The sequence below is a fragment of the Aotus nancymaae genome, unplaced genomic scaffold (genome assembly GCF_030222135.1).
Source record: "Aotus nancymaae isolate 86718 unplaced genomic scaffold, 86718_ANA_hifiasm-v0.15.2.pri h1tg000059l, whole genome shotgun sequence".
Lineage (NCBI taxonomy): Eukaryota > Metazoa > Chordata > Mammalia > Primates > Aotidae > Aotus > Aotus nancymaae.
The window spans coordinates 25,646,524-25,662,014 of record NW_026988473.1 but is presented as its reverse complement, the minus strand read 5'-3'; the positions used below and the strand labels follow the sequence as shown (position 1 = coordinate 25,662,014).

Below are 15,491 nucleotides of genomic sequence, written 5' to 3'. Positions count from 1 at the left end.
TTTCTCTGTGGTCCCTTACTCTAATGATTATAAGATGACTTCCACAGCTTGTTCATCACAAGATCCTAAAGCAGGAAGGAAGGGACAGGGCTTTCCTCTTGCAAGTCTCTTTCTTCTGTTGAGAAAAGGAAATCTTTTCCAGAAGCATCACGATAAGACTTGCCTTGATGTCTCATTAGCCAGAGCTTGGTCACATGTACACCTCAAAACAAATTACTGGCAAAAGAGGTTGGGATTCTCATGCTTGGCTTAGCTCTATGATGGTTCATGTCCCAGGGCTGAGGATGTTAATATCTAAATATCTGGACAGATGAGGGTTCTGTTAGTAAGGAAGCTGGGCTGTAACCAGCTATGTGTGCACCAGGTCCCTGGAGGGAAACTAGGGAGCTTGGTTACCAGAAGAAGGCTGAAGGGACACTAGGTAGAAAAAACAATGAATGTCTATTAGAGCTAAACAGAGAGCAAAAAGGATTCAAGATTTGGAACATACTAGGCACTCAGTAGGGAATTCACAGAGTTCAAAAACCAAATTGTGAAGAACGGGAATTGCCTCAGAGCTTTAGGTTCAAGTATGGACTGGCAGAGCCAACATGGACCACACAGATTACGGTAATTGCTTTGAAAAATGCTCAGAACAATCCCTCCCATCCTACATGCCCTTTCATAATGTAACTCTGAAAGTCTTCAGGAGCTGGAGCCTTTCTCCCTCTCCTAGAATCTTAGTTGACCTCTGACTTGTTTTGACAAATATTCCGCAGTGAAAGTAATATTGAATGACATCTGGAGTAGGCCTTAAGAAACTTTTGAGTTTCTATTTTGAGCCTCTTGGAAGCCAGCTTCCATGTAAGGAAGTTCAGGTTATCCAGCTGGAGGGACTGTGTAGAGAGAGAATGACCCTAGGGGTTAAGAGTTCCTCTCCCTAGAGGAGAATGGAGGCTGACAAACACAGCTGCCAAACAAGTGGGTAACACCATGTTGGATGTTGCAGCTCCAGCTGAGCACCCCACTGAAAGCAGCTGCATGAGCGATCCCAGCCAATAAAGCAGAAGAACCACTCAGCTGAGCCAGACAATCCATACCATCCTGAGAAATAATGAATTATTATTGTTTTTTTTTTAGCACCTAAGTTTTGGAATGGTGTGTGACATACCAATAGTTAACCGAAACAGGAATACTTCAGCTCACTCATTTCACAGAGGAGACTGAAAAGCCAGTGAAGTTAAAGGACTTGCTCAGAGCCACATAGCTCATTAGTGGCAGAGGCATGGCAAGAACTTGGATTTCTGCATTCTCAATCCACTGCTCTGATCATTAAACCTGGCATAATGGCCAGGCACAGTGGCTCACACCTATAATCCCAGTGCTTTGGGAGGCCAGGGTGGGAGGATGGCTTGAGGCCAGGAGTTCAAGAACAGCTCCAGCAACATAGTGAGACCCTGTCTGTACAAAAAAAAATAATAATAACAATTTTAAAATTAGCCAGGTGTGGTGCCACATGCCTGTAGTCCTAGCTGCTCAAGGAGGCTGAGGCAGGGAATCGTTTGAGCCCCACATTTTGAGGGTATAGAGTGAGCTTGCACCATTGCAGTCCAGCCTGGCTAACAGAGCAAGACCCTGTCCAAAAAGAAACCCCTGGTATAACTATTTGCATCCAAAAACAGGTGTACTTGTAACTTTTGCTAATGTGCATATAAAGCAATAGTTTGCACTGAATGATTGTTTATTATTGCTTGGGCTGTTTAGTTATTTCATTTAATCCTTACAATGAAGTGGGTCTGATTTGACCACTCCCTCCCCATTTTACATGTACGATAATCGAAGTTAAAGAGGCTAAATAATGTGCTCAGAGTTGCCCAGCTAAGTAGGTGGTAGAGCCAGGATTCAAATTCAGTATTGTCAGGTTCTGAAACGCGTACTCTTTAGCTGTCATGATACACAGCTTCCACTGACTCACGAGGGCATTTTTCACTGCAGATCAAGTTTTCCTTTCTTGCATGATGCAGTGATTCCTTTCAGTTCAACTCTGAATTTTGTTAGTTCTCAAATGTGCCTTAGGGTGTATATGGATTTCAGGATGAAGACAGAGTAAACATGTTTGAATTATTCTAAGAGGTTTTCTTTACTGAGCATTTTCTCTGAGTCACTACGACTGTTTCTAAGGAAGGAAATTAAAAGATCTTGAGTTTTTATCCCTCAGAAGAGCTGCATTCAAGACACTTCCCACCCTACCCCACCCACTGTACACTCGGCATTGAGATTTATGGACTCCTATCATCCTGAAATTACCTGCGAAGTAAGGATGAGAATTGTAGGGTTGTATTTTGGCAAGATTGGACAGTCTTGCTGAGCAAGAAGAAAGAAAAAAAGAAGGGAAGAGGAACAGGAAAGAAGGAAAGGACTTGGATCCACAAAAGAGAAACTATTGATCTAGGAGGATTATTGGGGGACTAGAAATCTAAGGCTGCCCCCCTTGGTTACCTTAGTAAGACGACTGTTCATCACACTATACGTAGGACAGTTCTGGTCTCTACCTAGTGTCCTGGCATGATTGTCAGTAGTGCTCCATTTCATTCTCAAGGTATCCCGGTTGGGACAGTAAGTCATGTAGTGATCCTTTCAATCATGTTTCCCTCTCGGCCCACCACTTCAAGTTTCAAGGGAGAAAACTAGGTACTAGATGCTATCCTGAGTGCTGAGCACACCAGAGTCAGCAGATACAGCCCATTCCCCCGAGGAGTTCATTGCACAGTAGGAGAGACACATGGCTGCTTTACGATTTATGAAGCACAAGAACAGAGGCACTGCTGGGCACAGGGGTAGGCAGCGCTTGAGAGAGGAGAGGAGGTGGGCATTACAGGAGAGGGAACAGCAAGTGCAAAGCCATGGGGGCATGGCAAAGCATGGCATGGCTTAGGGAACCATAGAAACTAACCACTCCTAACTGCCAAATGCAATGCAAGATTCTGGCCCCATATTATCTTTCAGAAAAGGGCCATCTTATACTTGATTTCTTCCAAAGTCTCTCATTTTATGAGGTGATTTCTGGGTTACTTTATTTTAAATAAAATAAATGACCATTTAGGAAAGTAGATGAAATTAGTTGAGAGAGAGTGTGTGTGTGTGTGTGTGTGCACGTGTGCATGTGCACTCATTCCTGAGGCTCCCAAGAACACTTCCCAGAATAGCTGGGACTAAAAGATGGAGCTCGCTCACAACAGAGTCTGTCTCCATCCAGTGTTCTTTGCCCCTCTGCCCTGCACAGCCTGAGAGCAGGGTTTGCTAAAAGGGAGAGAGGCAAAGAGAGGATAGCAGGCACACAGAGCCCAGAGCCCAAAGGACAGAGAGATAGATAGACAGAGAGAGAGAGAGAGAGAGAGAGAGAAAGAGAGTGAGATTTAAAGACTCAGTATTGTCCCTTGCCTGGGGTACATCCTCAAAATGCTTAGTGGTGCATGTCATTGTAAGGTAGCTTTTTAAAGTCCACTATTAAAAAGCAACAACGTAGCGCATGGCTACATTGTGGAAAATACATATATTCTCACCTATAAGGGGCCTTTTTTTTTTTTTGAGACAGTTTCACTCAGTTGCCCAGGCAGTGGTGTGATCTGAGCTTATTGCAACCACCATCTCCCAGGTTCAAGCGATTCTCTCGTCTCAACCTCCTGAGTAGCTGGGATTACAAGCACCCACCATCATGCCTGGCTAATTTTTGTATTTTAGTTGAGATGGGGTTTTACCATGTTGGCCAGGCTGGTCTTCAACTCCTGACCTCAGGTGATCCACCCATCTGCCTCAGCCTCCCAAAGTGTTTGGATTATAGGCGTAAGCCACCACGTCCAGCCTATGAGAGACTTTTTAAAAATGTCCTGTTGTTATATAAAGGCATATGTGTGACTTGTGATACAAATTCCAGTGGCCGTATCATTTCGTTTCAAAAAGTCCTATGTTACAGTGTAGAAAGCTGTGAAGATGGAATGCTTTGAAAAGCTGTGTTCTGTGACTCAAAACATGGCTCTAGTGGTGATGAAGACAAACATTGTCAGAACTGCCTATGAAGAGTTGGAACAAACTTATTCATGAAATTTGAGAGACAAAAAGAACCAATGTTTCTAAATTAATATTGTATATGTTTATTTAAAATATATGTAACTAAATTAATACATGAAATATTACAAGGAAACACTGGAAATTTTCAGCTATATCCCCAAACATTTATGCATTCAAGTTGGCCATACAAGTTTTGTTATATGGTCATTTCATAAGAAAATGGGGGAATTGCCTTATTTGGGGGTCACCAGATGTTTCACATATACGAAATATCCCCCTTGGTCTATGGGGAACCAAGGTGTAGAGTAGCTGGGGGAGGAGCAAGAGATGAAGTTGGAGAGGTAAACAGGTGGTCAAATCAGGGAGGACCTTGCATACCATGCTGAGTTTGCAGTAGGCAATGGAAACCTAAAGAATATTCAGAAGACAAGTATATCTTAATTAAATTTGCATTCTGAAAGAATGATTCTGGTGGTAATGTGGAGAAACAGAATGATATGTTAACATAGAAGAAATAGAAGAACGTTAACATATGCTAGAAGTATAAATGCACTGGCAGCGCTCATGGCTTTGTTTTGCAGCTGCATCTTCAGAGTCTAGGAGAGGGACTGGCCATGGAAAATTACCAACACTTATTAAATGAATAAGTTAATGACTGAAGGAATGACCCACTCTGAAACTACCTGTTCTCACTCATCATCCCTCCCCATCAGAAGAGGCTGCCTCAGCGTTTTCAGGATGGCTCTTCCTCATTTTGACTGTCTGTGGGCCCTCTAGCTTATTTGTGTTTCTTGAACCGAGGCCTCCTCCATTCTCAACTCCACTTCTCTAATGTCTTGTCATCATAGTCTAAATAACTACGATGGCTATATGTTATTTTAAAACTTTTTTGAAAAGGTGACACTTTTAGAGAGCATACTTAGGGGAAGTAAGTCACCAGTTAGCTGTCCCTCACTCTCTGCTCTTAACTACATCATTATGGTACCTCCCACAATACAAATTTCTTTATTCATAGATAAGATTATAAATTGAGTCAAGATATTAAGAAAACGGCCTCACTCTATAGAAAAAAAAGGTTAAGTTAGACCCTTATCTAAAACCATATACTAAGGTAACTTCTAGATGGAACTTAATGTGAAAGGTAAAACCATAAAGATAAAGAAAGAAGATATTGTAGTGTATATGTATAATCTTGAAGTACAGATAAACTTTTAAAACAGAATGGATTTGACTACATCAGAACACAAAATCTCTATTCAAAAAGGATACCACTAGACAATGTTAATGGACAGGTGACAGACTGGGAGAAGATATTTACAATGTCTAAAACTGACCAGGATTAATTACCCAGAAGAAACAAGAAAATTCTATGAAAACAATAATGAAATGTCAGAGAATTCAATCAAAAGTAAGCAAAAGCTATGAACACACTGCTCATAAAACAAGAATATAAAGAGACATTCATCTTTATAAGTAAACCAGGACATGCAAAAATAATACAAGTTATCCCTTTATACCCACTGACAAAAATTAGAAAGTCAGATAATACCAAATGTTATCAAGGAGTGGATATCCAAGATTTTAACAATCTCAGCATTGTATTAAAAATAAAAGAAAGAAACAGAAAGCATTCCTTAGTGCCATATTTATGTAAGGACTAACATGTGCATAAACAAAATAATATAACTTTTTTAAAAAATAGATATATACTCAAGGATATTTATCAAACACATTATAGTGAGTTTCTTTAGGAAGAAGTTGGGGGAATGAGAGTGGGAGTTTGTAGATAAAAGAAAAATTAAAATTACATAAAATAGGAAAGATGACTTGTATTAACTAAAGACAGGTTATGATCTTAGTAATATGATTAACTGGTATATCTGCACCTGAGCTCCAAAATAATTAAATAAATGGAGAGAACAAGCCTTGGGGAGATTTCCCCTCATAATCCCTGATTTACAAGGGCAGTGCACTAACCACGGAAATACAAAGACTTTAATTACTTCCAGTCCAGAGGTGACTGCTTTTCCAACTGGAGTAATGGAAGGCAAATTTAGGGATTTTTCTCACTCCCAAAGAGGGCTGATGTCACAGATGATTAAGTGTCTGCTTCCATTCCCTGAAGCCCACTCAGGTAAAAGTGAAGACCACCCCTAAGAAAGCATTTTCAAGAAGAGGAGTTTGGAAAACATCATTTTGCCAAAAAGAATTAGCACCACCCAGGGGTTAGGTAGCTGGCTTGGGGACCAGGAAGTAAGTCAGAGATTAACTCACAATGGACTGGATGTTCTTTTAAATCTCTCTCTTGGCCTTTCGTTTTCACACTGTTGAAATGAAGGCCTCCACTAGCAGAGACTATAGAAAGTGTCTGAAGAAAACTGAAACAACAATCAATGAAATCTTTTGAATTCTTACAGTGAATAAAATAATGAATATACAAATGGGATATGTTAGTATTGCTATTATCAGGGCTCCAAGTCAAGTCTGGCTAATTTAGCCTTGGTGACCTGCACATATACCTCTGGATGGTCCCCAAAAGCCAGAAAGTCTGAAGCATCCACAAGTAACCAGGTGGCCATAGAAAGAAGTGAAACAACTTGTTCCTGCCTCAGCTAATTGCTCTCCTGCTGCAACCTGCAACCATTGTTCCTGCTCAGCCTTGTGAAAATTTCTCCCTGGACATTGGGTTTTTCAAAACCCCCACCCCTGTTATTATGTAACTTACTGCACCCTTCCCTCTGCTTGCAACCAATAGCCCCCCACCCTTATGATTATGCTTGTTTGTAATAGATAACCCCTACCCTTGTGACCATGCATCCTGTGATGCCCTTCCCCTCCCTAAAATAGATTACCACCTTTAACTGACCACTTGCCCCAACCTATAAAACCAACTCCTATCCCACCACCCTCCGCTGACTCTTTTTTTGGACTCAGCCTGCCTGCACCCAGGTGAATAAACAGCCATGTTGCTCACACAAAGCCTGCCTGGTGGTCTCTTTATGTGAGTGACACACCTAACATTTATAGTTACAGGAACTATTTGGCAAGTATGATACTAATTGCATGTAATGAAAATGTCTTGATTGGGGCTTCTCTGAAGTTATCTTTACAACTGCTTATTTTTTAAGGGTTTGGGGTGTTTAGATCATTGTAATTTTTTTTTTTTTCTGTTTGTTTTGGGTTTTTTTGTGTTGTTCTTTTTTTTGAGACAGAGTTTTGCTGTTGTTGCCCAGGCTGGAGTGCAATGCCATGTTCTGGCCTCATTGCAACCTCAGCCTCTCGGGTTCAAGTGATTCTCCCACCTCAGCCTCCTGAGTAGCTGGGATTATGGTTATTTGCCACCGCACTTGGCTAATTTTGAATTTTTAGTAGAGACGAGGTTTCTACGTGTTGGTCAGGCTGGTCTCGAACTCCTGACCTCAGGTGATCTGCCTGCCTCGGCCTCCCAAAGTGATGGGATTATGGACATGAGCCACCTCGCCTGGCCAGAGCATTGTAATGTTACCAAGAAGTGAAGCACTTGCTTGTAAGCACTGGATGAAATGAAAATATTCAGAAGGGAATTGGGCCTTGGAATTATTTTGCATATCTCTCACCAATAGGCTTCTGAGGAACAGTCAGGCTCAGCCATAAAGGCTTCATTATTTATATTTTGGCAGGGCTGGGATGGGCTGGGAGATACTATATTTTACTGCACTGACTTTAATAGGACAAGATGTTAGCTAATATGATAACAGCATGAGATGAGATTTAGGTGATCTCAGGGGCTTGTTGGGGAAAATGAAATTAGTCACTGAAGTGACAGTCTAATTACATAAGAATGGGATCAGCTGAACAGGGCATTACTTTCCCTAAAGCAGTGGACTTTGAAATTTCACCCTGTTCTCTTTTCAATTTCTAAAGGTTTTTCTGAAATTAAATGTACTATATAATGCATCTTACTAAACTCGATTCTTCTGTTTGGCATAGGTGAAGGCAATAGAAATAGATTTCACAGCTCAAAGGAAAAAGACAGGTAAAGTTACTTAGAATCAGGCAATTAGGGGAGATATTACCTACTGTAACCACAGATGAATATGGTAATATCCAATCTAAGAGATCTGAATTTGAATCCCAACTCAGCTAGCTTCTGGCTGTGTAAACCTTAACAAGTTTCTTCACCTCTCTGAATCTAGGTTTCCTCATCTGTGTAGAGTTCAAATGTTAAAAGTCTTAAGGGCTAACAGCCATATAACAGCTGACACCTGTTTATTTAGGAATACACTATTTATTTCTGGAAGTCTCACATGCACTCAGAAAACAGCTGCAGCTGCTAACTGCCCCGTTCTCCACATCTGCTGGCTCTGAGGATCTCGGAGTTGCCTTAGGGCCATTGCTAACTACAATGGAAAGACAATGGCAATGCCAAGTGTGATGACCAGCCCCCAAGATGACTCAGAGTTTTGGGGTAATTTGTTATTGTTGGGGCTTAGAAAATGATACCCCAAAATGAAGGTGTCTGAAGCATAAGTTTCTCTCTGACCTTCTCCCACTTTCCTGTCTCTAGCCCCTCATTCTCCCCCAAAGCTAGCCATAGAAACTAGAATCCTTCTTTCTCAAGGTGGGTCATAGACACCAGAACTTCTTTTCCTCAAAGCCAGTCATAAAACTTAAAAGTATTACTCTAACTCTCCCCCAGATTTCTGTGTAAAAACTGGCCAAAAAGAAATTATCTGACTTACCTTGCTGGATTTTAGGTCATAAGACCCCCATTCCAGAGAAAGTCCTGCCCTGTTCCTAGAAAAAAGGAACATTGCACAGAAAGGCCAAGAAGAATCTAGACAGGCAGGCCCTGCTGTCTCCCCACTCAGTCTGTTAGTGTTATCTGAAAGAGAGGGTTCTTGGATCTCGAGAAATTAAGAATTCAGGGCGAGTCCATGAAGTGAAAGCAAGTTTATTAAGAAAGTAAAGGAAAAAAAGAATGGCTACTCCAGAGACAGAGCAGCCCTGAGGACTGTTAGTTGCCCATTTTTATGGTTATTTCTTGATTATATGCTAAACAAGGGGTGGATTATTCATGCCTCCCCTTTTTAGACCATATAGGGTAACTTCCTGTCGTTGCCATAGCATTTTTTTTGAGAGAGAGTTTTGCTCTTGTTGCCTGGGCTGGAGTGCAAGTGCGTGATCTTGGCTCGATTCACTGCAACCTCTGCCTCCCTGGTTCAAGCGATTCTCCTCCCTCAGCCTCCCGAGTACCAGGGATTACAGGCATGCACCACCATGCCTGGCTAATTTTGTAGCCATAGCATTTATAAACTGTCATGGTGCTGGTGGGAGTTTAGCAATGGGGACCACCAGAGGTCACTCTCATTGCCATCTTGGTTTTGGTGGGTTTTAGCTGGTTTCTTTACTGCGATCTGTTTTGTCAGCAAGATCTTTATGACCTGTATCTTGTGCTGACCTCCTATATAATCCTGTGACTTAGAATGCCTAACATCTAGGAATGCAGCGCAGTAGGTCTCAGTCTTATTTTACCTGGCCCCTATTCAAGATGGAGTTGCTCTGGTTCAAACGCCTCTGAAATTAGCATTAGATCATACCCTTTTTTCTTCAATCATATTCCTACATAGTTGTTCATATTTCATTGAACCTAAGTATAAAAATAGTTTCCATGGTATCTTTGGGTCTTCATTCTGAAGACTCTGGGAAATGTAAAACTTATATTAAATAAATTTGTATGTCTTTTCTCCTATTAGTCTGCCTTTGTTCAGGTGATTTTTCAGGAAACCTGCTGAGGGTGAAGTTTCCCCTCCGTTCCCACATTATGTAGCAATAGACAACGAACATGAATTTTATTAAAAAGAATAAAGTTGGCCGGGCGCGGTGGCTCACGCCTGTAATCCCAGCATTTTGGGAGGCTGAGGTGGGTGGATCACGAGGTCAAGAGATCAAAACCATCCTGGTCAACATGGTGAAACCCCGTCTCTCCTAAAAATACAAAAAATTAGCTGGGCATGGTGGCGCGTGCCTGTAATCCCAGCTACTCAGGAGGCTGAGGCAGGAGAATTGCCTGAACCCAGGAGGCGGAGGTTGCGGTGAGCCGAGATCACCCATTGCACTTCAGCCTGGGTAACAAGAGCGAAACTTCGTCTCAAAAAAAAAAAAAAAGAATAAAGTTTTATCATAACAAAAACCTAAAATGTTGGAGTGGTTTTGGAACTGAGCAGTAGGTAGAAGCTGGAAAGACTTCAAGGACAATGTTAGTGAAAGACTAGAGTCTTTGACTAGGGTCTTTGTTGGGCATGGTGGCTCACGCCTATAATCCCAGCACTTTGGAAGACCGAGGCAGGCAGATAGCCTGAAGACAGGACCAACATCTTTAAATCTCTTGAAAGACCCTAAGTCAGAATCAGTCACTCCCAGAGTCCTGCACAGAAACTATGTGAGATAATAAACGTTTATTGTTTTAAGCTGGTACATTTTGAGGTCATTTTCTTTTTTTTTTGGTTTTGGTTTTGATTTTTTTATTGAGATGAAGTTTCGCTCTTGTTGCGCAGGCTGGAGTGCAATGGCACAATCTTAGCTTACTGCAACCTCTGCCTCCCGAGTTCAGGCGATTCTCCTGCCTCAGCCTCCCAAGTAGCTGCGATTACAGGCATGTGCTACCATGCCCGACTAATTATGTATTTTTAGTAGAGATGGGGTTTCTCCATGTTGGTCATGCTGGTCTTGAACTCCCAACATTTTGAGGTCATTTTCTATGCAGCGATAGATTAATATAATAAGGGATCTATTTGTGGACACTCCCAAATATACTAATTCTTGGGGGAATCAGATGGTTTGGATTTCTGTGCAGAGGGTTACGGAGATCTGCCTCATTGAGTTTGCCACACCTTGTCACCAGAAATTTTTGAAGTCCCTTTTAAATAGTTTAAACTGGCCAGGTGTGGTGGTTCACACCTGTAATCCCAGCACTTTGGGAGAATGAGGCAGCTGGATTGCTTGAGTCCAAGAGTTTGAGACCAGCCTGGGCAACATGGCAAAACCCCATCTCTACTAAAAATACAAAAATTAGCCAGGCATGGTGTCACACACCTGTAATCCCAGCTACTCGGGAGTCTGAGGCAGGAGAATTGCTTGAACCTGGGAGGTGGAGGTTGCACTGAGCCAAGATCATGCATTCCAGCCTGGGCAAAAGAACGAGACCTTGTCTCAAAAAAAAAAGTTTAATCTCTCTGCCTTTAAGACCCTCTTTCCACACAGTGCTCAAAGAAGGATTGTAAAGTGTCAGATGCTGAACTTCACAGTGTTATATTTTATAACTTTCTATCAGGTAACATTAAGAAGAAACAGTAATAACAATATTGATAACATGACTCCCCTTGCCCCCACCAAAGACCCTGAATACAAAATGTCCTTTTAAGATATTAAAAAGGCCAGGCCATGGCTCACACCTATAATCCCAGCACTTTGGGAGCCTGAGGTGGGAGGATTGCTTGAGTCCAGGAGTTCAAGACCAGCATGGGGAACATAGTGAGACCTCTGTCTCTACAAAAAATAACAAAAAATGTAGTGGAGCTTGGTGGCTCATGCCTGTGGTCCCAGCTACCTGGGAGGATTGCTTGAGCACAGGAGGTTGAGGTTGCAGTAAGCTGTGATCACACCACTGCACTCCTGCATGGGCAACAAACAGAGACCCTGTCTCAAAAAAAAAAAAAAAGGACATTAAAAATTATTTTCATTGAAAAAAGACTTTCTAAACGTGAGAACATTATGTTTGTAAAGGCAAAGTTGTTTCCTTTTAAGCCTGGGGGGAGGTCGGGAGTGAAATAACCAAGCAAGGCACACTTCTCACTAGATACATTAATGTTGATGTTTGAGTTGACATTTGTTGAATTTTTTTTTTCAGAATAGTACATCAATTCATGTTTCAAAAGCAGACACAGAAATAGTTTCCAGAGAAATGAACCAGGGGAATACAGAAATATGTATGGAATTGAAACAAAATAAACCTGACTTTTTTTCAACATTCTATAGAATTGTTCTGAGGTTAGAAAGAAAGGTTTCTAAAAAATAAATATCTAACAAAAGCTGCACAATGATTAGGCATATATTATCCCTGGAGACATTAAAAACTATTTAAAATGCTTTTTACCCCACCTCATCCTCTGGTATGTTTGAGGAAAGCATCTGGAAATTCTAGCTCAAAATCATCTAAGGGAATCAGTGTAAAACAGACACCATTCCAATCCTCTTCATTCTTCTTGACCACACCTCAGCCTCTCCCTTGACTAGATAAAAACATCCTTTTCCCTCTCTCAAATACAGTGCAAAACAAAAACTCTTCTGTGAATGGAGAGACATGGATATGGGGTAGAGGTGGGGTCTTGCCAGCTGAAAATGCCCTATGTGAGTAAAATATGTTCCTTCAAAGGTGCATTGTGAGCACTAAATATACTTTGTGCCAAAAATAATGAAAGCTTAGTGAATACAGTACAGGAATCTTTATATTTAATCCACAAAACTACCCCCTGAGGTAGATGTTTACCATTCTTTTCACTTTACATATCTTTTAAAAAGTGGAAAACAGAATGATGAATTAACTTGTCCATGGTCAAAAAAACTGATAGGTAGTGGCACCAGGATTTGGGGACCATAGGGCAGTGGATCTTCCAAAACTGGCTTTTAAAGAGCCACAGAAAGATGTAGCCGGGTTCTTAGCACTATACTATTGCTTTATAAACTACAGTTCCCTTCCTTTCTCTTAGAGCCCAATAGGATCTAGAGGGACACTTTACATAAAGGAAAATGACTGCAATCTGGACCTGTCACTTGACAAATGATGCCTCTCCCCACTTCACTTCACCTTACATCTCTGCCCAACCCAAGGTAGGCTGTCAGAAAACCGTACAGAGGTTACCACCCCAGAAGTTCTGAGATCCTAGGAGGCAGGAATGCAAACAGACAAAGCACAGTATTGCTTTGGATCGAAAATGTTTGTTTGCTCATCCTGACTCCGATTCCCCGAGCCTAGAACAAACCCAGCCCTTCCGTACTCAGGAAATCCCGAGAGGCCAGGTTCAGTCTGGTAAACAACACTGTTCTGGCACCTTGCAGAAGGCTGGGGACTGTGACGGGCGGCGACAAATTGGAAACAAGAGCGACTGAAATGCACAGGGACACCAGCCTAGTGGCCTTGAAAACGCAGGTTGACACTTCCAGGGAATGGGGGAGGCGGAGCCCAATTCTCGCCCCGGGAAAGAGCAAGAGATTTCCCCTATCCTCCTCCTCCTCCCCCCACCCTCCTCCAAGGCACTGTGAGATTCGGAGCGGCGGAGCTGAGCCCCGCGGGAAAAGCGGAAAAGGGTCATTGCCACTTTAAATGACTCAGGAAGTGAAAGCAGGCCGCCTGACGGGGAAAGGGAAAGTGGAACCGGAGCGGCGCGGGGGCCGGCGGCGGCCGCGATCTCGCCCGGGTAGCGGGAGGCCGAGCGGGCGGCGCGACGCGGGGGCCGACGGGGTCGCCGGGCGGCCGCGCCGGAAGTGCCCGGCGCGGCAGAGGAAGCGCAGGGACCCTGCGGAGCAGGCAGAGCCGGTGGGAAAGCTCTTTGCTGCTTCGCCCGGTCAGGGGCTGCCGCGGCCCCAGGTCCCGCTCCAAGACGCGACGCGGTCCAGGCGGGCGGCAACTCCCGAGGAAGGGAGCAGGGGCGGGAGGAGGAAGTGAGGAGGCCGCGCGGAGGGAAGGCGGCGAGCCCCGAGGCCCCGAGGCCTTGGCAGCGTCACAGCACCCACATGGCCTCCGGAGTGGGCGCGGCCATCGAGGAGCTGCCTCACGACGGCACGTGTGACGAGTGCGAGCCCGACGAGGCTCCGGGGGCCGAGGAAGTGTGCCGAGAATGCGGCTTCTGCTACTGCCGCCGCCACGCCGAGGCGCACAGGCAGAAGTTCCTCAGTCACCACCTGGCCGAATACATCCACGGCGCCGAGGCCTGGACCCCGCCGGCTGACAGGGAGGGGGCGGGGAAGGAAGAAGCGGAGGTCAAGGTGGAGCAGGAGAGGGAGATAGAAAGCGAAGCAGGGGAAGGGAGCGAGTCGGAGGAAGAGAGCGAGTCAGAGGAAGAGAGCGAGACAGAGGAAGAGAGTGAGGATGAGAGCGATGAGGAGAGTGAAGAAGACAGCGAGGAAGAAATGGAGGATGAGCAAGAAAGCGAGGCTGAAGAAGACAACCAGGAAGAAGGGGAATCTGAAGCAGAGGGAGAAACTGAGGCAGAAAGTGAATTTGACCCAGAAATAGAAATGGAAGCAGAGAGAGTGGCCAAGAGGAAGTGTCCGGACCATGGGCTCGATTTGAGCACCTATTGCCAGGAAGACAGGCAGCTCATCTGTGTCCTGTGTCCAGTCATTGGAGCTCACCAGGGCCACCAACTTTCCACCCTAGACGAAGCCTTTGAAGAACTAAGAGTAAGTATTAGGCTTTCAGAGCATAAGCATAGGGGTCAGGACACCTGGGTTTCAACTCAGGTGGCCTGGCTGTGACCACATTCGTTTTCATTATGTTCCTAAGAAGCTAGTCTTTCCATCTTTTGGGGAGTAGTTCTTATTCACCCTTTTTGGTTGAACTCCTTTGAGAATCTGATGAAAGTTCTGGACTCTGACCTGAGAAAAAACATGCACATACAAAATCTGGTATACAGTTTCTAGAAAATTGCAAGTTTCTGGTCTGTGGATCCCAGATAAAACATTTTTTGGGAGTTTTGGCCCCACTTAAGCCAATTTCCATGGCACCGCTGTTGTTGAAACTGGTGCTTTGTGCTAGGGCTCTTGATAAGGCAATCTTTTTGCCTACTTGAAAACATGGGAAATATGATTTGGCCACATGAATCCAATCAGGTGATACTTCTGCATTGAAAAGACTAAGAAAATAGTTTTAGTAGTAACAATATGTGCCCTGAGTCATTTTAGATTCTTCATGTTTGAAACTTAGTAGGAAAGGAGGATAAAAAGATGAAGGCCAAATTGGGGTGGGAGTGGAAGTTCCCATGTCCTTTGTCTGGGTCTTTATCTGTCTTGGACCTTACTAGTCCCTCATAACAGTGGACACTTAGGAAATATTTGTTGAATGAATGAATTTGCAGACGATGCGCCTTTTATTTATATTGTGGGTGTTGACTATCAGTGAGAGAAACTGCTGGTGTTAATCGGGGAGGGAGGGGGAAATTTTGAGTGGAGTGATCAATTCATTAAGAAATCTGTATTAGTGAACATTGTCATATTATGATGACTTTTGCTTCCCTGAGCGACCTTACAGTAGCTGGCCCTGGGATAACAAATACCTCAACAATGAAGATCCTCTGTGTTAGGTTTTCCTTTTTTTAGTCCCTATTTATAGTTGTAAAATGCACATTCAGAAAGTATGTAAAAACTTATGCACAGTCTAACAAATAATTATAAAACAAGTATTTAGG

General features: G+C 43.3%; 1 protein-coding gene across 1 annotated transcript in view; it reads left to right on the top strand.

Moving 5' to 3' along the window:
* The first annotated feature begins 13,803 nt into the window (after positions 1-13,803).
* Positions 13,804-15,491, top strand: part of TRIM44 (tripartite motif containing 44) — a 143,547-nt gene continuing 141,859 nt past the window's right edge. The window contains exon 1 of the mRNA XM_012452354.2: positions 13,804-14,487. Coding sequence (XP_012307777.1) covers positions 13,819-14,487 — 669 coding nt within the window. The 5' untranslated portion in view covers positions 13,804-13,818. The remainder of the gene's footprint in view (positions 14,488-15,491) is intronic.